At 43.5% G+C, this 25843-nt stretch overlaps 1 protein-coding gene across 2 annotated transcripts in view; it reads right to left on the minus strand.

The window, feature by feature from the left end:
- Positions 1-25843, minus strand: part of uhrf1 (ubiquitin-like with PHD and ring finger domains 1) — a 109957-nt gene that overhangs the window by 50657 nt on the left and 33457 nt on the right. For both annotated transcript variants that reach the window (XM_002940137.5, XM_012963705.3), the window contains exon 8: positions 13901-14024. In XM_002940137.5, the coding sequence (XP_002940183.2) occupies positions 13901-14024 (124 nt within the window). The remainder of the gene's footprint in view (positions 1-13900; positions 14025-25843) is intronic.

Raw genomic sequence — 25843 nt, forward strand, 5'->3', positions numbered from 1 at the left:
TGTTAGTTACTTGATTTTTTGGGAGGCTCAGCAGACTTCTTCCAGCCCCATTGCATGTCTGACTGCTGCAATCAAGGCTCCTGTGTCATCTACAGGAAAAAATTCTTCTGAAACTGAAATTTCTCCTTCAAAATTTACACTTTGAAGTTCCTTCCCCAAGGGAAGTATCAGAAGACCAATCTTCATAAAGAGACCCCTCAGCTTGCAGAGATTCTTTAGGCTTCTGCTGACTGATTCAAATGCCTGAAGCATAGCCCCCTTCATCCAGGATACTAACTCATCAGCACCACTTGAAGGGTTAATAGGATTTTTGAGCTTTTCTTTACAGGTATAACATAACTTTTCCCCCTCTAAAAGGAACTGAATTCGACTTCACAGCCCAAGCATAAAAGATGGCTTTTTTAACATTTTCCCTTTAGGGGACTCGGATAAACTCTTTACATTTTGTCTTTTCTTTAGTTTTCCCTTTTTCCACTTTCTTTGGAGCAGTGTCAGCCATTGAAACAATAAAAAGAGAGCCTCCGTTTCAGAGATACAAAAGAACATTATCTAATAGCATCATAAAGACGCGTACTTACAGGCAGAGATGGAGCGCTTCACTTGTGGACCTGTAGCAGGAGTAGACCCGGGAGCGGCTACGCGGCGCCATTACTGCCGGCCTAAGAACCAGCCTTCCGGATGTGACACCCTGTGTTCCACCACTATACTATGCGTTCCATCTGCCTCATGTCTGCGTTCCACCTATGCAGCGCGAGTTAGTGACGTCATCGCCGGCGCCTTCCAGGAACATGTGGCAACTTTCCAGGATACTTACCAGCATGCCCAACAATCACTTAAGGGAGGCAGAATCGTTCGATTGGCAACCCATCTCAAGCCCTCCTGGGCCTCAGCGTAAGGGTACTCCAATACCACATCACAGGGGGCACACTCGTCTGAATGACGCCCTGGACTTACGCAGCATCTGGGGGCACGGTCATCTGACAGGAGCCCAGACAAAGATTAACGGTGTAATCCTTTCCAGTAGGACAAAAACACTGAAGGTTGGTGGAGGGAAGAGGGTTTTATGGGTAAAGGGGGCGGAATAATTTATTGGAGAAGGCGGTGTTTTTCCTACCTACTTTTCCTAGGTATGACGTCTCTCCAAGTAAGTGCTGCCAAGGGACATGAGGGAAAAGGAAAGCTTTTAAGAAATATAAGTCAGAGGGGACAGTAGCTGTGTTTAATGAATATAAACACTATAACAAGTGTTGTAAAACAGCAATCAGGAAGGCTAAGGTAGAAAATGAGGAGTGCATTGCGGCAGAGGCCAAGACTAACACCAAAAAGTTTTTTTTAAGTATATTAATAGTAAAAAGATGCAGGTTGAGGGTGTGGCCCCATTGAGTTATCTTAACAATATGGTTACAGCGGATACAGAAAAGGCAGATGTGCTAAACCAGTTCTTTTCTTCTGTGTATACAGTAGAGAAGCCGGAGTGCCAAGTCCCACCCAATAGCTACACTGTTGCCTCAGCTCCAACTACACAGTGGTTGACACAGGATATGGTGCTTAAAGGGTTACACAAGATAAATGTAAACAAGGCACCTGGGCCAGATGGAATACACCCCAGGTACTGAGAGAGCTAGGGTCAGATTTACAGTGGCATTTGTTTCTGATATTCTCAGACTCTCTTTCATTAGGTATGGTACCTAGGGATTGGAAGAAGGCTATGTCATTCCTAGATTTAAAAAAGGAGTAAGATCTCAGCCTGGCAATTATAGGCCTGCAAGTTTGACATCCGTGGTGGGCAAGTTATTTGAAGACTTGTTAAGGGATCATATACAAAATTATGTACTGGAGAATGGCATTATGAGCAGTAATCAGCATGGCTTTATGAAGGACAGATCATGTCAGACCAATTTAATGGCTTTTTATGATGAGGTAAGTATGAAGCTGGACAGTGGGGATGCAGTAGATTTAATCTATTTGGATTTTGCCAAGGCATTTGATACCGTTCCCCACAAACTACTGCTTTCTAAACTAAGGTCTACTGGTCTTAGTGAAGTCATTTACATGGATAGAAAACTGGCTACACTATCGGGTACAGAGGGTGGTTGTTAATGGTACATTCTCTACTTGGAGTAAGGTTCTCAGTGGGGTTCCTCAGGGTTCTGTAGTGGGTCCAATTTTGTTTAACTTGTTCATAAATGACTTGGGGGAGGGTATTATAAGCAATGTATCAGTGTTTGCAGATGACACAAAACTCTGCAGACCAGTCAATTCTATGCAGGATGTGGCATCCTTGCAGCAGGATCTTGACCAACTGGCAATCTGGGCAGCTAAGTGGCAGATGAAATTTAATGTGGATAAATGTATGGTCATGCACCTGGGATGTAAAAATATGCAAGCCACTTATACCCTTAATGGGAGTGCACTAGGCAAATCCATAATGGAGAAGGACCTTTGAGTCCTTGTAGAGAATAAACTTGGCTGTACAAGCAATGCCAGGCAGTAGATGCAAGGGCAAACAACGTTTTGAGCTGTATTAAAAGGTGTATAGATTCACAGGAGGAGGGAGTTATTCTTCCCCTTTACTGAGCGCTGGTAAGGCCCCATCTAGAATATGCTGTTCAGTTTTGGTCTCCAGTGCTTAAACGGGACATGATTGAATTAGAGAGGGTCCAGAGAAGGGAAACCTAAGCTGGTAGTATGGAAAGTCTCGCTTATGAAGAAAGACTGGCCAAGTTGGGTCTGTTTACTCTGGAGAAGAGGCGCTTAAGAGGTGACATGATAACTATGTATAAATATATAAGGGGATCATATAATAACCTCTCTAATGCTTTATTTACCAATAGGTCCTTCCAATGGACATCAGGGCACCCACTCCGTTTAGAAGGGAGGTCCTGTTTAAAGGAGAAGGAAAGGCTACCAAAAAGTTAATCTCAAGCTGCAGGCTTAGCTTCAGTTGTCTCAATAGTGCCCTTAAGTCTCCCCAAATTGCGATCACTCAGATCAGAAGCCAAACAGGAAAAAAAAACGCTGAGCTGGGTAAAGAGGATTCCCATAATGCCTCGCTCCTGCATTGACTTGGTGACCAGGACTGTTGGCGGCGCATGCGCACATGTCCCTCTTCAGCAGCAAAAACAGGCGCATTCCCCTTCCCAGATAGACCGGCAAGCGTCCGGTTGCCATGGTGACGCGCTATATAAAAAGCGCGTACAGCGGCAAGCCGGGCTATTTGAAGTGGAAGCAGCAGGAAGGACAGGCGAGTGGAGGGGGGGGTGCTGGTGGCTCTGCACACTGGTGGGTGGGTGCTGGCAGGTGCGGGGAGCAGTTGGTTTGTGAGCTGGTCAAAGTTGCAGGATGTTGGGGACGCATGCGCAGTACAGACTGTGAAGGAAAGGGTATGGGCATCCCTTTTTAAAGATGGCGCCGCCGTTCACTGAAACAAGTATGTAGTTTGTAGTAAGTATCTGTTAATCAGACAAGCCACAAATATAAAGTTTTTACACAGCAATAGTAGTATTATTTAAAAGTGTGCTTAATAGATTTTGACTTTCCTTGTCCTTGTCCAAATATTTGGAAACTATTTTTTACTGTGAGCTGTGAAGTTGTGCAATTCCCTCCCTGAATCAGTTGTGCTGGCTGATACACTATATAGCTTTAAGAAGGGGCTGGATGGATTCTTAGCAAGTGAGGGAATGCAGGGTTATGGGAGATAGCTCTTAGTACAAGTTGATCCAGGGACTGGTCCGATTGCCATCTTGGAGTCAGGAAGGAATTTTTTCCCCTCTGCAGCAAATTAGAGAGGCTTCAGATGGGGTTTTTTGCCTTCCTCTGGATCAATTAGTAGTTAGTAACATAGTATGTTGGGTTGAAAAAAGACATACGTCCATCAAGTTCAACCATAATGCCTATATATAACCTGCCTAAGTATAACACATGAACAGAAACAGACAAAAGAAATGCTTAAACTGCAGTTGCATGATTCTTGCATCTCTGCTTTCTGTGCATCACATCCAGGAGGGGGTAAGTTAAAGTGAAACATATGAGATCTTTTCACAAAAGTGGGGAACAAAGCACAGTTCTATAACAGAGTCAGGAAGGAATTTTTTCCCCTCTGCAGCAAATTAGTGAGGCTTCAATATGGGGTTTTTGCCTTCCTCTAGATCAACTAGAAGTTAGGCAGGTATATATAGGCATTATGGTTGAATGTGATGGACGTATGTCTTTTTTCAACCTAAATTACTATGTTACTATACTATGTGTATATCACATTAAGGGCTCTACCACTCCAGGGATTTCTGGTTCTTACCAGTCTTCTTGGATGGTGTTCTGCGTAGAATAACTAAAATTAATAAGTTAAATAAAAAATGAAAATATACACAGATAAGAAGTTGCTGCCTCCAAGGTAGGACAAACTGTAAAAAACTGGAGGAAAAGGTGGAGCCACGATGGAGAAGGAAGAAAGTTTTTTTTCAGTTTGTCCTGCCTCCAGAGAGGATCAGCTTATCCCCAGTCGTCCTGCACTGACAGGTATGGCCGACTGAGAAATATAAATTTAGGAATATACACCATTTTAAACAAGTTGATTCTCCCCCAGACTGTTAGTGGTAGAACATCTTTTTTAAATTTTGTCAGAAATGGTTCTAGATTTGTGTCATAGTATTTGGATAGTATTTTGAACCCCCTGCAGGCCTTGTAGAATGCCTTCATGCTCCGGCTCTGATAGTGCAAAAAGGTAGCATTTTTTCCGGTTTATTTTAAGACCACTGTAGTATATATGTCTAGGATTTTGAGGGCTTGCATAAGTGAGTTGTTATGGTCTGGCAGGAATAGGATTAGGTCGTCGGCGTATAGTGCTATCTTTTTTTCTATTTGACCGACCTTAAGACCTTTTATTGCTGGGTCCATATGGACCGCTGCGGCCAATGGTTCGATGACCAGTGCGAAGAGTAGGGGGGACATCGGGCATCCCTGTCTGGTTCCATTATGCAATTCTATTTGTCTTATAGTATTGTGTTTACACGGACTTTGGCGCTGGTTTTTTTTATATAGTAACTGAATCCATGCAACAAAGTTAGGGCGAAACCCAAACTTCTCGAACACTACCCAAAGAAAGTCCCAGTTGACTGTGTCAAAGGCTTTATTTATATTTATGAGGATATTTCCTCTGATCTTAAAGTGGGCTATCTTGTAAAGACTCTTTATTGGATGCAGGTTGTTTAAAGGATTCAAAAGCCTCCAACTCATCTGCTCCAGCTACAGGATTAGTAGAATCTTAGTTTTGCTTTGCAGGTATCACAAAATTCTATCCTGGTAAAAGTGAGAAGTTGTGTATTACATCCTAAACATAATAGCGAAGAACTCTGTTTCCTTAACCTCTTTAGGTAAAGGCTGCTTTACCACCACCACAGGGGGCAAACATTTATGTGGCGTCCTGATCTCAAACAACATCTGGGGGCACAGGCATCCAGGAAACAGACCAGTGTCAGTTTCATCTTGGGAGAGGGAGTGCTTTATGGGCTAAGGGGGGTGTTTATCGGCAGTGTTTTTTTTTGTTTTTTTTTTTAATCCTGCCCACAGGAAAATCTAAGTGCTGCCAAAAATAAAAAAAACAATACAAGAATATTGTTGAAATGATAGCTATATTGGCTAACAAAAATACATTGCAAGCTTTCGGAGTTCTAAGGACCCTTCATCAGGCAAAATACAAATGAGAACTGGAATGGCACAACATTTATACTGTTAGATCAGAGAGAAGCAATAAATTAGTCTGGATTCAGTCAGATCAGATAGTGTGACATGAAACCTGACCCCAGATTAAGGCCCTGTTTTAGGGCTCTGGCACACGGGGAGATTAGTCGCCCGCGACAAAACTCCCTGTTTGCGGGCGACTAATCTTTCACTGAAATCGTGCCGCCGTGTATGCCATACCACCGGCGATATGCCAGAGCCCTAAATGAGTTGAATAAAGGGATTTGTTTTACTCACCAATAAAGCCTTTCCTCTGAGTCCTGTCATGGCAGCGCAGGTACCAGTGGTTTAATGCGCTCTTCTCTTTAGGAGGCAGGATAGCAAAAGAAAGACTAGGTTCTATCCCCTTGCTTCCCCTCCCACATCCCTGCATTAACCCCGCCTCCAGAAGTTCCGGCTAGCACAGCTGAATATAGAGTTAGAGGGGTGGGACTCCCTGTGCTGCCATGACGGGACTCTGAGAAAAGGCTTTATCGGTGAGTAAAACAAATCCCCTTTTCTCTGTCGTCCCAAGGCAGCACAGGTACCAGTGGGTTTGTCCCAAAACAGAGAGATAGGGTGGGAAATGTAAAAAGTAGGAACAGGAATATAATACTTAGGTAACAAATGGAGAGACCGAAGGAGCTCTAACATGGCAACTGAGAGAAAGTGGTAATTACATCACTGCTGTTTGAAGAACTTTTCGGCCGAAAGAGGCTTCCGCCGAGGAAAACACATGAAACTTGTAGAACTTTGTGAAAGTGTGTACTGATGACCATGTGGCCGCTTTACATATCTGCTCTGTAGATGCCGTGTTGGTCATAGCCCATGAGGCGGTAAAAGCCTTGGTAGTGTGTGCCGAGGTCTTCAATGGGATAGGTAGTCCCTTGTTACGGTAGGTCGCAGTGATCAGACTCTTGATCCATCGAGCATTGGGAGGCCATAAGGTCCACCTGTGGTGTCCTGTCTGGTTCTGTCGGAACACGGCTTTGTGTAGAGACCATTCAACTTGGTCTATGAAGTTGCGGCTGAGGAAGTCTGCCTCTCAGTTGAGATGGCCTGGGATGTATACTGCCATCAGGTGGAAATGGGTCACCTCTGCCCATTGGAGTAACCGGTAGACCTCTCCAGGCGTTGCGCCGCCCCCGACAGGGTTCTCCATTTTTCTGCAGTGAGGAACACCTTGTGTAGAGTGGAGTCGAAACGCACTCCTAGAAAGATATTGGACTGTGTAGGGAGCAGCGTACTCTTTTTGTGGTGTATCTGCCATCCGTGCCCCTCTAGGATGGCTACGCATTTGTTGGTCCCGATGAGTGATTGGGCGTGTGATGGGGCCCGAAGCAGAAGGTCGTCCAAGTAAGGGAGTACACGTAAGACCTTGCCGCATGTGGGCTACTAGGGCTTTCATCACCTTTGTGAAAATGCGTGGTGCAGTGGCCAGGCTGAAAGGAAGTGCCCTGGAATTGGAAAGGTCTTCCCGCAAATGGGAAACATAGGTACTTTTGATGGTCCTGATGTATAGGAATGTGGAGATAGGCATCCCGAAGATCAATTGACGTGAAGAAGTCTCCTTGTTGTACATTGGCTATGACGGATCGGAGTGATTTCATCTTGAATGACTGTATGAAGAGGAATTTGTTTAATGCTTTTGGGTCGACCAGTCCTTTTTTGGGACTAGAAAAAGGTTTGAGTAGAAGTTTTTCTTTCTAGTGTTGGAACAGGTATAATCACCTTGGAGACCAACATCGCGTTTATGGCTTGTTTGAGTGTGAGTCTTTTTCGTGGCGTGGGGGGGGGGAGGGAGTATTTGATTCAATGAATTTGCAGGGGGGTTCGTGATGGAATTGTATCCTGTATCCCAAAGAAACTAGTTTGTTATATTGGACAACGTTAATTGAATAATATTGTTTGAAAAGACATTGATAGGTATCCAAGCAATCTTTGGAATCAGCTACCAACTGTCAAACAAAAAAAAAAAAAGATGTTTGGGAAGACGGTGTCACTAAACAAACAACCTTCCCCAACTGAATCCATGTAACCAATACTGACCATCTCCCAGAAAACTGGTTTAACAAGAATATGGTAAGCTTGGAAATCCCATGGGACAATGACAGCTATGAGCAACATTCAGTATAACAGGTGATTGGAAATGAATAAAGACCTATGGCAATGGAAATATCCCTTGGACTACAGTGACTACTACTGGATAGTGTTTCATCCTAGTTACGGGATGTTTACATGCAAAAATGAGGGGCTGGGGCCTAGTTGTCATGGAGGGCAAGTGGATATAACTTGAAGCCCTTCCACTTGGTGTAGCAGCAGAAGAAGAAAGGAACAAGGAACAGGTGATGTATCTGGAAGAAACACCTTTAAGAATAGCTGCACATCACACCTTATACCTGCACACAGACAGTAGTGCAGTATAGTAAGAATATATTTATTAGAAGCCTTGTATGCTGGATGCTTCTCTTAGAATAGGATTCAAAGTAACAATATTATTATATTGTTTGATTGTACTAACTGATTGTAGTAATTAAACTTCTATATTTATAAGATATCAGAGTCATTGATATGTTATCTATTATTGTTATGCTATATTTAGGGGGGCTTTTTACAAAGTTGGTGAACCCATCTGTCTGTTGTGGATAGCCACGCCTCCCTGAACAGTAAGAGACGGCCCCCCCACCGCCTCTGGACTCTCGGGGGTGGCTTGTACTTCATGACTCTTGAGATTTGTCTGAGGCTACTTTAAGAGGGGTGCCTCTGTGTATTCCAGGTTGGCTTCCTATTGGGTCGGTAGCCCTTTGTGGGTCCTGAATGTGTGTTCTGCATTGTTGAACCTTGAGAGGAGTGTCTTATAGCTTGAGGTACGAAGGGTTTGGGTTGTGAACCACTTGGGCGTGACTTATCTTGTGGGAGAAAATTACTTTTTCCCCGCCTGTGATCTTATTGATGAGCAAGTCCAACTCAGGTCCAAATAGTGTGGCTCCCGTAAAGGAAAGGGCTACCAGGTTTTTCTTAGAGGCTGGACCGGACATCTTGGCTAGAAGTTGTAGTGTATCCATGGAGGAATCACAGAGGAAATGTACTGCATTGAGGATTTTGGATAGCTGACCGTGCATGTCAAATAAATCTGTGGCCGCAGTGAGGGCATCCTCAAGCCACAAAACCGCTGTGCGTGATACGCAAGCTGTGGCTACCGTAGGTTTGAAGGTTGTATTAACTGAGGTAGATATTTTTGAGTAAACTCTCAGCTTTTCTGTCCATGGGGTCTCTAAAGGACGTTCCGTCCGCCAGTGGGATGGGGAGTAGCTAATCTAGCTACTGGAGCACCCACCTTTGGGATATTGTCCCACAAGTCCTTGTGTGATTGATCAAAGGGATACAAGGTGTCAAATCAGGGCTACCATCTGCAGGTTGATGATCAGATCCACATAGCAACTCAAATACCCAGAGACACACTCTTGGATTACAAACAAAAAATAGAAATCAACAGGGTACCTATTGTAGTCACCTAAAACCCACAGCTGAACCTTATATGAAAAATAACCAGGGACCTGCAGCACATGCTCCATACAGATACCAGACTAAAGGAGATATTCCCCTGAACCACCCCTTCTTTTCTACAGACAACCTCCCAGTCTGAGGAAAATGATTTTTAGAAGTGCTCTTCCCCAAACAACAAAAGCAGGTACATTTCCCTGCAACAGCAAAAGATGTGAGACTTGCAAATACATCCTGTGCAAAGATCAAATTGCAATACTGAATACACAAAAAGTCTACACCATTTGGGACTGCTATTCATGTGCTTCCTCCAATGTGGTGTACATGATCATATGTACCAAGTGCCCTACAGGAGGAGAAACAGGGCAAAAACAATGCACAAGGATGAACCATCACAGACATAAGATCAAGACCAAAGCATGTGATACACCAGTGGGACAACACTTCTGCAATCAGGACCACAGGCTTCAGGACATGAAGGTGTTAATTCTAAAAGGGAACTTTGGATCTGAACGAGAAAGGAAGATCTATGAATTCAAATGTATGGAGTTATTCAACACATTAAGACAGGGCCTTAATTTGGGGTCAGGTTTCATGTCACTATCTGACCTGACTAAATCCAGACTATTTACAACCCTCCATAATAAACCTTAATTACTTTTACTATCTTCTCTATCTGTAACTTCATAATTTATTGCTTGTGAACACTTCTCTAATCTAACAGTATAAATGTTGTGCCATTCCAGTTCTCATTTGTATTTTGCCTGATGAAGGCCGCCCGCTAACAGCGAGATTTGTCGCAGGCGACTAATCTCCCCGTGTGCCAGAGCCCTTAGAGCTCTGAAAGCTTGCAATGTATTTTTATTGTTAGCCAATTTAGGCATCATTTCTACAATACTCTTGTATTTGTGTTTTTTTTTTTAATTATTTTTGACACTGGCTAACACGGTACTACAGTTTTTGTTTTGTTTAAGTGCTGCCAAGGGACGCAAGGGAAAAAACAGCTATATACGTTTGAAAAAATGTGTTGCTCGATCAATTGTAGAAAACTTTTCCAAAATCATCAAGTCCCAAGTGAGGATTACATCCAGAAAAAGTAAATAGGGCCAAAACCCCTAAGAGAATCTCAAAGCTCAGCAGGATATCCCACAAGCAGACTATTTTAGACATTATTATTCTACCTTCACGGAATGGGAATTTGAAATCTCTTCAGTTCACAAACGATTGCCCTAAATGTTATCAATAGAGACATTAGGCTGGTCAATAGTTTGCTTGCATCTGAACTGCCTAAGAAAATACTTAAATACTGACATGGGGGAGAGGGAGGGAAAGAGTTTCATATGCTGCAATTACAGAGCAGGAGCAGCAGCCCCATAAAACAAAAACAAAAAAAACAAAAAAACACCTCTTCAAAGGAACACCAGTGCACACAGCTATACAGTCCTATCAATACTTGCATAAACTTTATATACCTATACTTAAACCAACTATAGATCTTAAAGTAAAACTAAAGCTAAACTACAGAAATTGGCTAGAAATTTTGTACATTATGTTTTGAGCTTCTCTACCAGTCCAAGGCATCCACAGCCCTTTAACAGAGAAGATGTGCCTCAAAATATGTCGTGTATCATCTTTTCTGCCCGTAAACTGCAAAAGCTCTGTGCTGCTGTCAATTACTGAGCTTAAGGACTAATGCACAATATACTGCAAACTTAAAATGTAAGTTAAATTTAGTAATTATAAACTAAAAGGTTGGAAATAGAGAATTTGTGCCTGGTTGGAAAAAATACTCAATAAACCCCCATAAAGTAAAGCCAATCAGAAAGTAGCTTTGCTCTTCTACAAAAGGAAACTGAATACCACTTGTATTGCTGCAGCCATGATATACAATTAGAAAGAAAGAAAAAGTTCAGGGCAGCTTGTATTGTATTGGAGATTTGAATTTTGCTCATCAATAAACAGCCAGCAAGGAAGGACAAATCCATATATGTGTGTTCAGATGCATTCCACAGAACTACAGTACACTGACAAACGCTTATTTCGCCTGTCTGTGCCTGATGTGTGGCTTTGAATCAGTACATAACAGATGTAAATCCTGTTACTGCAGCCAAGTGAAAATGTCAGTCTTTAAATGTTGATCAAGAACGAACTCCCAAATCCTGCTGCCTTTTAGCTACAGTTGAGTCGGTATTTCCTTCAGTCTTGGAATTACACAATCACAACAAGCAGGCACTGTTATTAAAGATATTGACATTATGCAAAGCTTGCCTTATGTGCCAGAATGGGGTCCTGATGCACATGCCCACGCACTGGCTACACAATTTACATGGTGAGGACGGAAGTGAAAAGTAATAGGTGAACAGAATGTGAAAGTAACTGTCTGCCCTGCCTCTATGCCCAATCATAAATGATTGAGAGCTGGTATGTTTAACTGCATTTATAATGGCTCTTGTATGTGTCAAAAAAGGAATTGCGCTAAGTCTACTAAAAAATAATTACACTTGAATTAAACACAACAGGGTTGTTGTTGTGCCTCTAATAAGGATTTATTATATCTCAGCTTGGATCAAATAGCATTTACTGTATTAGAGAAAAAGCAAAATTCATAAAATTTGAGGTTTTTTTTGCATATAATATAGTCTATGGAAGATGACCTTCCTGAAATGCAGAGCTTTCTGGATAACTTCTGAAAAACAGATCCCACACCTGTACTGCTAGGCAAGGTTTCGCTAAGTCATCTTTATTTTCCTGCATGGGAGAAAAGTTCACTCTCCCTAGGGGAACAGGCTCACTGAGGTGAGAAAGGCCTTGAGGGATTCAGTCAGTGGTGAAGGGCAATCTAGGGCAACAGGTAAACTGAAGATTCCTCCATTACCCACAGCCATGTGGTCAGTATGGTGTTTAGGGATATGCATTATACATGGCCTGGAATGCAGCTGGTTGTTAGAACTGCCCCCTACACCTGCCTCCAGCGTAACAGAATCCCCCCTATCTGAACTTCAATACTGCCACCCTGCGTAGGATGTGTGCGCTCCCAGCTTCAGGATGGAGACTTTAGTATTGCAAACAGTGGCAGTTTCAGGATGATAAGTCATTTGTCTAAAGAACTGCTCCATTCTGACCACATGCAGAGATATGGAGGGAGGAAGCATCAGGTGTAAACTAGAAAGGGAAGTTTGATAAGAAACTTCATGTTGGGTTGAAAAATGTGAAGTCATTGAATGAAATCTGATCTGTTCTTTTTCCTAACCTTGGACAACAGTTACAGTAAAAACCACTGTGCAAAGTTTGGGGACCCTGGATTCAATAGTGTCTGAATGGCAGCAATTTAAACGTCCCCACTAAAAGTCAATGAGTCTTATGGGCGGTTGGTGGCTCCACCCACTTTCTAACTTTGAACCCAGTGACTAACTTTGGAAAGTTTTACAACCCCTATTTTTCTATTTTTTACGCCCATTTTCTAACTGAACCGTAGTTACCTGGTGACTAGCTTTGCAACATTTGGGGACCTTAATATTAATAAAGAATGGCAGCAGTTTAACCTTAAACATATGACATCTATAGGTGAAATCTGATTGGTTCAAGGTGGGGGTGGGTGGGGCCAACAACAGTCAAAGTTGGTGAGTGTTTGGGGACCATGGTGTTAATACTGTGAATGGCAGCAGGTTGAATATCTGCTAAGTCAATAGGTAAAATCTGATTGTTGGATGCCCAAAAGTGGATAGCCAATCATATTTTCATTCAGGCTGACCCCATGACTATGTGATTCAAGTTCGGGGAGTGCAGCTGTAAGCTGTAAGATTGGCAGCAGTTTAAATTTCCCCATAAAAGTCAATGGGTGAAAATTGATTGGCTGTTGGGTCATCCAACAAATGTTGCCGTTTCATTCAGGGTGATCCCATTAGGTTATTCAAGTATGGGGGGTGTAGCTTCAAAGATGTAAGTGTGGCAGCAGTTTGAAAATCTTCCCTGTCAAAGTCAATGGGAAAATTGGGGTGTTTACAAAAAGACATGGGGCAGGAACACTAAGAAAAGTGCAAGCAACCTGCTCCACTGTTGGAGGAGAAGCGTTTAGAAAATGGGGGGCGCAAAGAAGGAGGAGGAGGAGGAAGAAGGGGGAAAAAGAAGAATAAGCTGAAGTCGAAGAACAGTATTTTGAGTTTTTCAACCCAACATAATGATAGGGAACATTTGGGCACCAGGCAAGGGATCTGCTAAACGCCATCTGGAAGAGACTGATGAGTGCTGTGATATTTGAACCCAGCAAGGAGATGAACCCAGAGGGCTGAAGAACAGGATGCAAAGGCTCAAATAAGTCTTTATACTGGTTCATGGTGATGGGATCAATTAATTTGTTGTTCATCTGAAGAAAGATCTGCGATAACTTATTGGGATAAATGCATTCTGGAACAATAGCAGGAGTACAATCCCTCTTAAAAGGATAATATACACTATAATCTGTAGATCTTAAGGGCACTTAACTGAATGTGCTGGAAATTTGTGAAGGTAGACTTATGTTTGAATAAGCAAGTGACAAATTTACCATTTTTATCTACTTGCTCTAATACACACTAAGGAGGAAAATTTATCAAAATGTTCACCCATGTTTTATGGGTTATTATCTGGAAAAATGTAAGAAAATGCAATAAAAGAATGACTACAAGTCCTTGAATAAGCTTACCTTGCCCCAATCTCTCTGCGATGAGGAGCTAGCAGATGCCATTTTGGCTTTCTTTTTGCTTTCTTTCAACTTCTCACCAGCTAGAACCACTTCGCTTGCATCATTTCTGCAGTCTGGACAGTACCTGTTAACAAGTGACTTAGGTTAGGCAGCACAAGTCAATAGGGGGACCTCTAAAGGTTACATGTCTAATCTTAGGGCACGTTAGACAAAGCGTATCTCCGCCCTGTACAATCATGGACAGGAGTAACTTTTCAAACTATTGCTGCATAAAGCAGCTTGGGAATATGCAAGCAACATCGGTCAAGTGTAGAGAGAGATAGCACTCCTTTGAGCTAGGTAGCTTGTGAAAGGCCATCGTGCACCCACACATCCAAAAGTAGCCTGCACTCGTGTCATTAAAAAGGCACAGGAGTCTGGGTGCGGTCCGGAGAGAAATCTAATAAAACGAGAAGACTAACGTTTTGGGGTAGTGTGCTAGCCAAAGTGTTTCTCACAATAAAACAGTTTCATTATAAGCCTGTTAGTGTGGATCATATTCCTACATATATACACACACACTGGAAGAAAGAACAGCACTCCTAGGATTTAAAGAATTGTGAGCAAAAGGTAAATGCAAAAATAGAAAGGTTTATTACTTGATTTTTCAGTCTCACATAAACCTTCATCTGGATTTGTTTTTCACTCCAGATGAAGGTTTCTGTGCGAGACCGAAACGTCGAATAATAAACCTTTTGCATTTACATTTTGCTATATATTATATATATATATATATATATATATATATATATATATATATATATATATATATATATATATATATATATATATATATATATATATATATATATATATATATATATATATATATATATATATATATATATATATATATATATATATATATACACACACACATACATACATTCATACACACGCAAAATGTGGCGCCAAAATTAGACCAATGACGTCACTCTGTTGCAGGCCAACACCCACCCCCCAACTACCAGTGTAAACTAAACAATTTAACAACAAATGTGAATATAAGGATTAGTATAGTACAAGCAATAGAGTCAACAATCGCTCGAACAAAATCAAGAAAAGGCACATAGAGAGGAAAAGAGTGTAGAAAATAAAAATACATAAAGAACGGAGGAAATACAGGATTCATAACAAAAGGGAAAGGGTGACACATACGCTGAACTATAGCTCTCACACAGTAATAGGCAACATCAAAGAAGGATAATCAAAAGAGCCCACGGCTGTCGCAAGTGTCAGTAAAGAAAAAGGCTGTTATTTATCTGCACAAAACATGCGTTTAGGTCTCGCAAAACATCCTTGCCCGTGGCCACATACCTATTAAATCATGAACCGTGTGTTCAAGCTCACTCATAGTCGGCTGTCAAAGCATTGAGCCGTGAAAGCATACATTCCTTCACTCGTATAGAGTGGTGGGCAATTGGTGAAAACGAGAGGAAAGAGACATACATCACCCATGCTACAAGACTGTGCCGCTCGCCTGTCAAGCAAGGGAGCACATCGCGCTCAATGGGTTCAGACTCCGTATACTCTCTGTTTAGGATAAGTCCCGGATATCTGCAGCCGGAGGCTGATCAGTAGTGCGAGTCATAGAGGTCAAAGCAGGGGGGGGGGGGGGGCATAACCTAGCTACGGAGAATGTGACACTCGTTATGTTAACAAGAAGCACATCTCACCGTATAGGTACAGACCCCATACACTGCTCAATTAGGCAAGCGCCCAATAAATGCACATGCCGGTGGGGAGAGAAGCGGATGGTAAAAACAAAGGCAATAGGCGGGCATAAGGTTGGCACAGCCCATGTGGGTACAAAGTGCAGCGTAAACCTATACAGGATATAGACGAATCACAAATAGAAAGTAAGCATAATAAAAAGTAAAAAATAAAACTAAAAAATAATAATGCAACTAGAACCAATATAGGTAATGAGTCTACGATGTGTTGCGGCACTGTGTTGGCTATCTACAGCATATTGTCTCGGGAATCCTGAGGAGAGCCAGGGATAGACAGGAAAGATACATTCCGTTATGTGCAGTAGTTCAAAATGACACATGTAGCAAAGTTGAAAGAGAATGTAGCAAAAGTGTAAACAACCATATAGTATAGCAAAAGGTAAACTAATGGATATAAAAAGTATCCGTATAGAATGTAGAAGCAGGAAGTATTGCACAATCGTAGGAACAGATATGGCTACAGCTGAAGGGATAAATCATATTATAACAAGGTAATAGATCCCCCAGACTTTCTCATATCAATATAGTTGTACAAAAAGCAGGCATTGAATTGTCAAAAACGTTGGGGCCAATTCAACTCAAATAAAACGCAGGAGTATGTTAATAGTTCATTAAGTCCGTTGGGATTAATAGTGTTAAGTTTATGTATGCGTGGGGGCTGTCGGAAGATAGAAGGAAGTGTCCGGTCTTTTTCCAAAACAGTCCAGTGATAAAAAATGTCATCGATAAGTGGCTTTTTGTCCGGTGTATAAGTGGTAGTGAAGGTCAGTCTCTCTTTGGTGGTTCACCTATTATTCAAGAACACTGTGCAATTGTTGTGAAACTGCTGAAGCCCCTCCCGTTTCCAGGGCTTCCGGCTAGCAGAAACAGGCTGACTGTAGCTGGGGCCGCCGGCTCTGGCTTCTTTCTATAGAGGAGTCGCATTCACTAGGACAGTGCTGTCCAACTTCTATGGTGCCGAGGGCCGCTAATGGAAGCCAGTTTTGACCACTCCCCTTTTTGAAACCACACCCACTTCAAACCACACCTATTTTATCACAATGGTGGTAGCACAGCAAAATCCCAAATGCTTGGTCCTTACTGTGGGGATATCAACCATCATTTATATGTGAAAGAATTATGTCATATTAAGATATACCCTTAAATTCCATATGCCTCCTCCTCCCCTGTGGATAGCAGAGCAACCCCCAGTAAATAATTACACACCTTTGGGACCATTTAATGGCTATTTCCAACTGCTAGCAAACTCCCAGAACAAACCCCTGCCAGGTTCACCTCCCACAAGCAGCATAGGGCAAGCAGAGTATGGCACACACAGGCAGCACTCTGCCTGTCCTATGCTGACTGTGTGTGCCATACTCTGCCTGCCCTACCCTTCCTGTGTGTGCCATACCCTCCCTGACCTATGCTGCCTGTGTGTGCCATACTCTACCTGCTCTATGCTGGCTGTATGTGCCATACTCTGCCTACAGTACCTATGTCTGAGGTGTGAAGACGTGAACAATGGGGGTGATTACAGCCTGAGGTGTGAACACTGCAGGGGTTGAACAATGCAGGTATTAAAAAGGTGTGAAAAACACAGGGGATTACATTTGTAAACAATACAGAGGGATTAGTCTGAATCTGAGGTGAGAACCATGCAGGGGGCCAGTTAATCTCAGTACTGATACCATTTAAAGCTTACTCAAAGGTAAGCCATCAAAGCAGCCAGACAGGTGGGGGGGTCGCCAGTTGGACAGCACTGCACTAGGAGAAAGCCTGGGGGTGGAGACATGGGCGGCGATTTTGATGACGTCATTTCGGCAGGCACGTCAGTCACACTTGGGTCCTGCTCTCCTCTGCTGCTCCTGGCCCCGCCCAGCCCTCCCAACTAGCATTGCAGTGCACATTCTGCCAGATTCATTGCCTTTGTGACTCATAAATGCTGCTGTAACTGCCAATCTCTTTATAAAAAAAAAGTCTTTTCTAATACTTAGTAAAAGCAATATACTGTACCTAATGCTAACTAAATGTGTAACTGGTAACAGATACACAGGCAGGGAGGTGGGAGGGGTTTCCCTGCTACAGCAGAGTTCAGCCTGTCAGTCAGTGCTGTAACCATTTCCTGTGGGAGAATGAAGAGACACTCCCACCCCTCATTTCAGTTTAGCTTCAGAGGAGTGAAGATCTCTCTGCAGCTCTGATATAAAAACGATTTTAGCAGGTAAAATGCATTCAGACCATTTTTTTTCTGCAAGATTCCATAGGTTGAGAAAAGATGAATCATATAACTGAATATGAAGGTGATATGAAATGTCTCCTTTAAGGGTTTGGAGCTGAGTTCGTGTGGCAGCCTCATGCATGTGGGAGTTCAGGATCATTGGATCGTACCCTCTCTGTATGAATCGTGTCTTAAGATCTTCAAGTTGCAGTTGAAGTCTTCTAGGATCCGAATTATTTCTAGTCATCCGTACCATCTGTGAATAGGGTATGCTCCGTAAGGTGTGGGGAGGGTGGCACGAGGTATGATGAAGGAGTGTATTCCTGTCAGTCTCTTTCCTGAAGGTGGTTGTGGTCAGTGTGATACCTGTAATAATTAAAGTCAAATCCAAAAAGGAAATTGAATTGGTATCAATTTGTGCAGTGAAGCGTATGGTAGAAGAGAGCAGATTCAATTCACTAACCATAGACCAGAATTGGTCTGTAGACCCAGTCCATAGAAGAAGCAAATCATCGATGTAGCGAAATAGTTTGTAGATACAATTGCCGTAGGCAGGTAAAATATGTGACTGTTCATAATATGCCATGTAAAGATTCGCAAAAGGGGCGACATTCGAGCCCATGCTGGTCCCCCGCTGGTTTGAAGGTAATAAGAATGTTCAAACTTGAAATAATTAAGAGTAAGGCAATGCGTGAGTAATTCTACAAGAAACTCAGTCGGTGGTCTGCTGGAGTCCGGATGTTGGCATAGAAATGTCTTGACGTTCTCGATCCCCTCACAGGTGGGTATCACAGTGTATAGAGATGAGACATCCATTGTGGCTAGCTTAATGTCCGGAGGTAGGGGATACAATTGATGCAGTTTGAGAAGCAAATCCCCAGTGTCCCTGATATATGTTTGTGTTTGCTTGACCAAAGGCTGAAAAAAGTAGTCAATGTATGAGGAAATAGGTCTGCCTCTCCTAAAGCCCCGTCCCCTGGTGGGGGTGTCTGAGTCAGTGGAGGAGGTGTATGGAGAGGAATCAATACGGTCAGGACGAAAATGAGATTGAAAACGTGTAATTCTCCCCTGTGTTCTGGGCTCCCCACCTGTAAACCCTCCTGTTCTGATAGTCGCCAGTGACGGTGTTCACTTTTTGTTTTTTAAATTTATGTAAATCAGTAGTATATTGTGTGTGTGTGTGGGTTCTGGCCTGCAACAGAGTGACGTCATTGGTCTAATTTTGGTGCCACATTTTGCTTATCAGGGGGCTTCTTGTGTGTATGTTCACTTTGAGAAAGGCTGAGGTTCCAGCAGAAACGTTAGGTTTTTGTTTGAATAAACTGCTCTATTTTTCTACACTAAGCCCTGTGAGTGCGGCATTCTTCCATTTTGGCTCTCTATACTACAGCTCTAAATACTGCACCCAGGCGATCTGTGACTCCATCAGACGTGAGTGCCTGTTGCTTGGACATATATATATATATATATATATAAAAAATATAATATATAATATAATATACACACACAAAATGCTGGGAAGCTGCACACCATAAGGTTGTGTTGATACCTGGGTGCCTGTGCAAAAAGTAAGTATACAGGCTGGAGTGACGGCACACACAGGATTTTAACAAAGTAGGCGCTGGGTCAAAAAGTAGAAAGAATTTTAGAGCTTTATTGTGACCAACGTTTCAGCTCCACACAGGAGCTTTCGTCAGGGATACCACGCCACAGTGAAAAACAGTTATAAGCCCAAAATGGCGCCAATGTTGTTGCTAGGCAACCAGACAAAGGAAAAATAACGAAATAAACAGTAAAGACACTGAGATATAGCTAAAAGCTATAACCCACACTCAGCCTAATACCTAGTGTAACAAATAGATATGGTGACAGGGCACGTGTACGTACTGACCCCAGTAGGCACCTACCAGTCTCCAGAACTCCTAATTGCCAAATATAATTGTGCTGTCTTACGTGAGCCGCTCCTGCAGTGGTATACATATTCGTTTACAAGCCCCTTGGCGCGTGTTGCCCAGTCGCGTGTCTCTCTTTCCGTTGCTAGGCAACCAGGCATCAGGGCAATACTAGAACGCTCAGTCAAGACTTCCCCTCTGTGCACAGTACGTTCTCGTGCAGCACGCAAGGAAGCCGGCCGTGCCAGGGAAGGCACGCAGTCAGTCTCCCACTGCTGTCAAGTCAATTCGCCACAAAGTACACAGGTTTTAGAGAGATTCCATGCCGGCCCTACAAAACGGTAAACATCAAAATTTCCGTGCGCTAAGTCAGACACGGCCATCTACGGGGCAGGGGGGACCCGCCATCTGCCCCCCTAACGTATTAATCGTCATGCAGGACGGACAGCAAGCCAATGGAGGGCAAGAACGCCTGTTTATTCTAGGGACCTGGTAGTACGGGTCTATACCACCGGGGGTCATATGTGTACAGAGAAATTTGTTTCATCGTTCAGTGGGCGATTGCAACATTGTAGCTAGGTAGGTAGTACATCGTAACAAGAATGGTTACATGGCTGAAAGCCTGCATAGACCTTTGTTACCCTATGCAATAATTCATTTACCTAAACCAATGTGTGGTCATTACAAAACAATATTCTGGTCCATAGAAGACATGTTATAATACATGTTAAGGTAGCAAGAAATAAACATGGATATTTTCTATTACATACAGAGTGCTCATTACATTGCCTTTGAAGTATCACTCAAAGATTGTGTTTAAATGAAGCATCCAAGTGGTGAAGTCCTTGTTAAGTCCCCTGGGTGCCACACAGTCTAATTTGTAAATCCATCGGGATTCCCTCCGCAGCAGAGCAAGGTCCCTGGTTCCCCCCCCCCCAGTCAGTGGGGCTTGGTGATCGATGGCCATGCACCTGAACGTTGGTAGGGGGTGACGCATGGTGAAAAAATGTCTAGCAACAGGTTGTTTGGAGTGCCCCTCTTTAAGTGCTTTGCTAATGGCAGAGCAATGATTCCTAATTCGTTCACGTAATGTAGTGACAGTCTTCCCCACACAGGGAAGGCACGCAGTCAGTCTCCTGCTGCTGTCAAGTCAATTTAGAAGGATTCCATTGCAGTGTTGCACCTGATACACACTCACATGTCGGCCCTACAAAACGGCAAACATCAAAATTTCCGTGCACTGTCAGACACGGCCATCTACGGGGCAGGGGGGACCTGCCATCTGCCCCCCTAACGTATTAATAGTCATGCAGGACAAGACAGCAAGCCAGTGGAGGGCAAGAACGCCTGTTTATTCTAGGGACCTGGTAGTACGGGTCTATACCACCGGGGGTCATATGTGTACAGAGAAAGTTGTTCAATCGTTAAATATTTGGGCGATATACCCGACTACTGCATTTTGGTGAAGAGGAATGTGACAAGCCTTTATACAGTCATTCCACACGACCAGGGTAGTGTGCCAATAGAGCACTATCCATGAATACTACTACTAAAACCCCTATTGAATTTCTGACATATCTCCTAGAGCTTACACTTACTAGGAATTTTTCTTCATTTTGAAAACAAATTTTACTTGCAATTGGCCGGTACCGCAATGGGTAGTTCCCTGGCACGCTCCTATGCGAACCTTTACATGGCCGAATTTGAGAATGCCCACCTGCTACCGCTACTCCATAAATCTATTTTTAATGTACTTTTGCTACATCGATGACCTCTTTATGATCTGGACAGAGGGAGAAGAAGCCCTCCTCTCCTATCAATACCTGAATAACCTTTATTAAACTGACACTGAACTTTCACAAAGATAATATTGATTTCCTAGACCTTAATATCTTTAAAGAAGGTACCAGCTTGGGCACCAGACTATTTCAGAAGGCAACGGATCGCAATTCCATCCTGCACGCATCCAACATCCGCCAGCGACAATCAGAGGGATCCCGTACTCCCAGTTCCTGAGAGTCATTAGGAACAATCGCTCATCGGATACTGTGAAAGCACAATTACAAGAGATATAAAATAGATTTCTAGAAAGTGGATACACGGAACAGATGCTGCAGACAACTCCAGAGAGCCCTTTGCCACACTCAAACTACGTTATTGGACAAGGAACGCATGCAAAATAAGCAGCCGGCACCACTTATCTTCACCACTAATTTTTCCCCCACCTCTAAGGCATTGGCAGATAGCATTGCCAGGAACTGGCCTATGATAAATCAAGACGAATCGTTAGCACTTTTCCAGACCCAGAAACCGCTGATGGGCTATAGAAAGGGTAACAGCCTGAGGAACCTATTGGTAAATGTTATTTACATCATCATTATTTACATGTTATTTACATCCTCACTTGCCCCTGTGGATTTTTCTATGTGGGGAAGACGGTCACTACATTACGTGAACGAATTAGGAATCACCGCTCTGCCATTAGCAAAGCACTTAAAGAGGGGGACTCCAAACAACCTGTTGCTAGACATTTTTTCACCATGCGTCACCCCCTACCAACGTTCAGGTGCATGGCCATCGATCACCAAGCCCCACTGACTATGGGGGGGGGGAAACAGGGACCTTGCTCTGCTGCGGAGGGAATCCCGATGGATTTACAAATTAGACTGTGGCTGGCACCCAGGGGACTAAACAAGGACTTTACCACTTGGATGCTTCATTTAAACACAATCTTTGAGTGATACTTCAAAGGCAATGTAATGAGCACTCGGTATGTAATAGAAAATATCCATGTTTATTTCTTGCTACCTTAACATGTATTATAACATGTCTTCTATGGACCAGAATATTGTTTTGTAATGACCACACATTGGTTTAGGTAAATGAATTATTGCATAGGGTAACAAAGGTCTATTCAGGCTTTCAGCCATGTAACCATTCTTGTTACGATGTACTACCTACCTAGCTACAATGTTGCAATCGCCCACTGAACGATGAAACAACTTTCTCTGTACACATATGACCCCCGGTGGTATAGATACGTACTACCAGGTCCCTAGAATAAACAGGCGTTCTTGCCCTCCATTGGCTTGCTGTCCGTCCTGCATGACTATTAATACGTTAGGGGGGCAGATGGCGGGTCCCCCCTGCCCCGTAGATGGCCGTGTCTGACTTAGCGCACGGAAATTTTGATGTTTACCGTTTTGTAGGGCCGGCATGGAATCTCTCTAAAACCTGTGTACTTTGTGGCGAATTGACTTGACAGCAGTGGGAGACTGACTGCGTGCCTTCCCTGGCACGGCCGGCTTCCTTGCGTGCTGCACGAGAACGTACTGTGCACAGAGGGGAAGTCTTGACTGAGTGTTCTAGTATTGCCCTGATGTCTGTTTGCCTAGCAACGGAAAGAGAGACACGCGTCTGGGCAACACGCGCCAAGGGGCTTGTAAACGAATATGTATACCACTGCAGGAGCGGCTCACGTAAGACAGCACAATTATATTTGGCAATTAGGAGTTCTGGAGACTGGTAGGTGCCTACTGGGGGTCAGTACGTACATGTGCCCTGTCACGATATCTATTTATTTTACACTAGGTGCCTGTATTAGGCTGAGTGTGGGTTATAGCTTTTAGCTATATCTCAGTGTCTTTACTGTTTATTTCGTTATTTTTCCTTTGTCTGGTTGCCTAGTAACAACATTGGCACCATTTTGGGCTTATAACTGTTTCACTGTGGTGTGGTATCCCTGACGAAAGCTCCTGTGTGGCGCTGAAACGTTAGTCACAATAAAGCTCTAAAATCCTGTGTGTGCCGTCACTCCAGCCTGTATACTTACTTTTTGCACAGGCACCCAGGTATCAACACTACACAACACAACCTTATGGTGTGCCACACTCACAGGACTCACACATTTTTAAGCCCAAAAAAGGCGCCAATATTGTTGCTAAGCAACCATAGACAAACAAATAAGCATGGAGAGAAAGTGCACAAAGTAAGTATTTAAGTTATACATGTGGTACCACCGTGAGTCAAAATAAACCAGTGTGTTACAAGGATAGAAATTACATAAAAAATGTAGTGACATGGCCGGGTGATGATACGCACCCCACATGTAGTGTTTACTCATACTAACCTAATCGGTAATACGTGGAATCGAGGGATGTGCCTGTCATAACAGTCCTAGGCTCCCAGGTCTGGATACATATGCCTCATACCGAGTCCCCCGTGGTTCATTTAGTCAAGCACACTGCGGGCAAGGGTGTCGCCGTTGCTAAGCAACACAGTAGCGGTGAGCGGGTATATCAAACCCGTCTGCATCGGCAATGCTTAGTGCGCCGGTCTGTCAGTGTACCATCGGGGCGTCACAGAGGGGGCGCAACTGCAGCAAGCACTGAAGGTACCGGAGAGTAGCCCAGTGCTGCGGTAGCCAGGCTTAGTTAATTATGGCACCCGTGTGCCTAAGGTACATGCTATCCGGGGAGTCCCGCACAGTAGTAGAGCATTGCCGTCAGCAGCACTCACTTACAGGTCACTGGTGGAGGAGGCGCCAAGGGTCCCTTATAGACACATAGCCCGGTGAACTGAGGCAAGAAAAGGGGGGGGGGGGGGGAAAGAGTACACATGCTACTCTTCCCACAGGCATATCCAATCCCTGGAGTGGACGTGTTACATTGCCCCCCGCGGGGCGTCACAGGCTGTGTACAGACATGCTTGCTATCTGCAAAGGGGTAGAGAGCTAGTAGTATGATACTTAACCACAATGGGGTAGTATATCACGCAGACTGTAGTACATGGCCCAGCGCGGAATCGTATTGCAAGGAGCGCAACAATGTTGCTATATAGGTTGTATATAGTAACCAGAGAATCGGTTACAAACGATCATGAACTAAACATAATGCGACAGTGTGTATAATAGATATATATATATATATATATATCTATCAAGAAAGCCAAGTCCTATATGCCATATATTAATAAAATACACAGACAAAGCTAAAATACAGACAAGAACACAAGAAAAAAGGTTAGGCAACTAAATGAAACAGCCTAATGGTAAAATCTCGTTCAAACCCCGTGGGGCTACACAGTCCAATCTATGTATCCACCGCACTTCCCTTCTTAGTAAAGCCAGGTCCCTGTTACCACCCCTCGGCAAGGGGGGCTGGTGGTCAATAACCATGCATCGGAAGGTGGGCAATGGATGTTTTAGATTTAGGAAAGGTCTGGCAACAGGATGTTTCGATTCGCCTTCCTTGAGTGCTTTACTGATGGAGGACCGATGGTTCCCAATCCGTTCCCTGAGTGTAGTAACAGTCTTGCCCCCATAATACAAACCACAGGGGCAGGTAATAATATATATCACGAAGGTTGACATACAACCCAATCTGTGGTGAATTTTTAGTCTTTTACCCGTGTGTGGGTGTGGGAAATCCGGACCTGTAAGTAAACATCTGCATGTAACACTTTCAGGGCACTTATAGCACCCCAACTTTTTGTTCAGAGAGCCAATCCTTAGGTTTGCTAACATAGTCCATATATTCAGTTTTCACCAGTAAGTCCCTTAGGCTACTTCCCCTTTTGTATCCCATTATTGGTTCACGTGCCTGGTACAGGGCGAGAGACTCATCCTGGTTTATCATGGGCCAGTTCTTGTTGATGCTGTCAGCCAGTGCACGGGAGGTGGAGGAGAAAGTGGTTGTGAAAATAAGTGGTTTATCCTGTTGCTTCTGTGTAGGTTTCTTGTTCAACAGGGAATCCTGGGAATGGCTAAGGGCCACTCTGGTGTTCTGCTTAAAGATATTCAGGTCTAAGAAGTCAATGTTGTCCTGATGGTAATTTAATGTCAATTTGATAGGGCAGTGCAGATCATTAAGGTACTGGTGGAAGGATAATTAATTAATATTCCTGACCAAGGGTTGTAAGCCTGGCAGTATACAGCAGCACTGGGCTACTCTCAGGTACCTTCAGTGCTTGCTACAGTTGCGCCCCCTCTGTGACGCCCCGATGGTACACTGACAGACCGGCGCACTAAGCATTGCCGATGCAGACGGGTTTGATATACCCGCTCACCGCTACTGTGTTG

Source organism: Xenopus tropicalis, chromosome 1, assembly GCF_000004195.4.
Source record: "Xenopus tropicalis strain Nigerian chromosome 1, UCB_Xtro_10.0, whole genome shotgun sequence".
Taxonomy (NCBI): Eukaryota; Metazoa; Chordata; class Amphibia; order Anura; family Pipidae; genus Xenopus; species Xenopus tropicalis.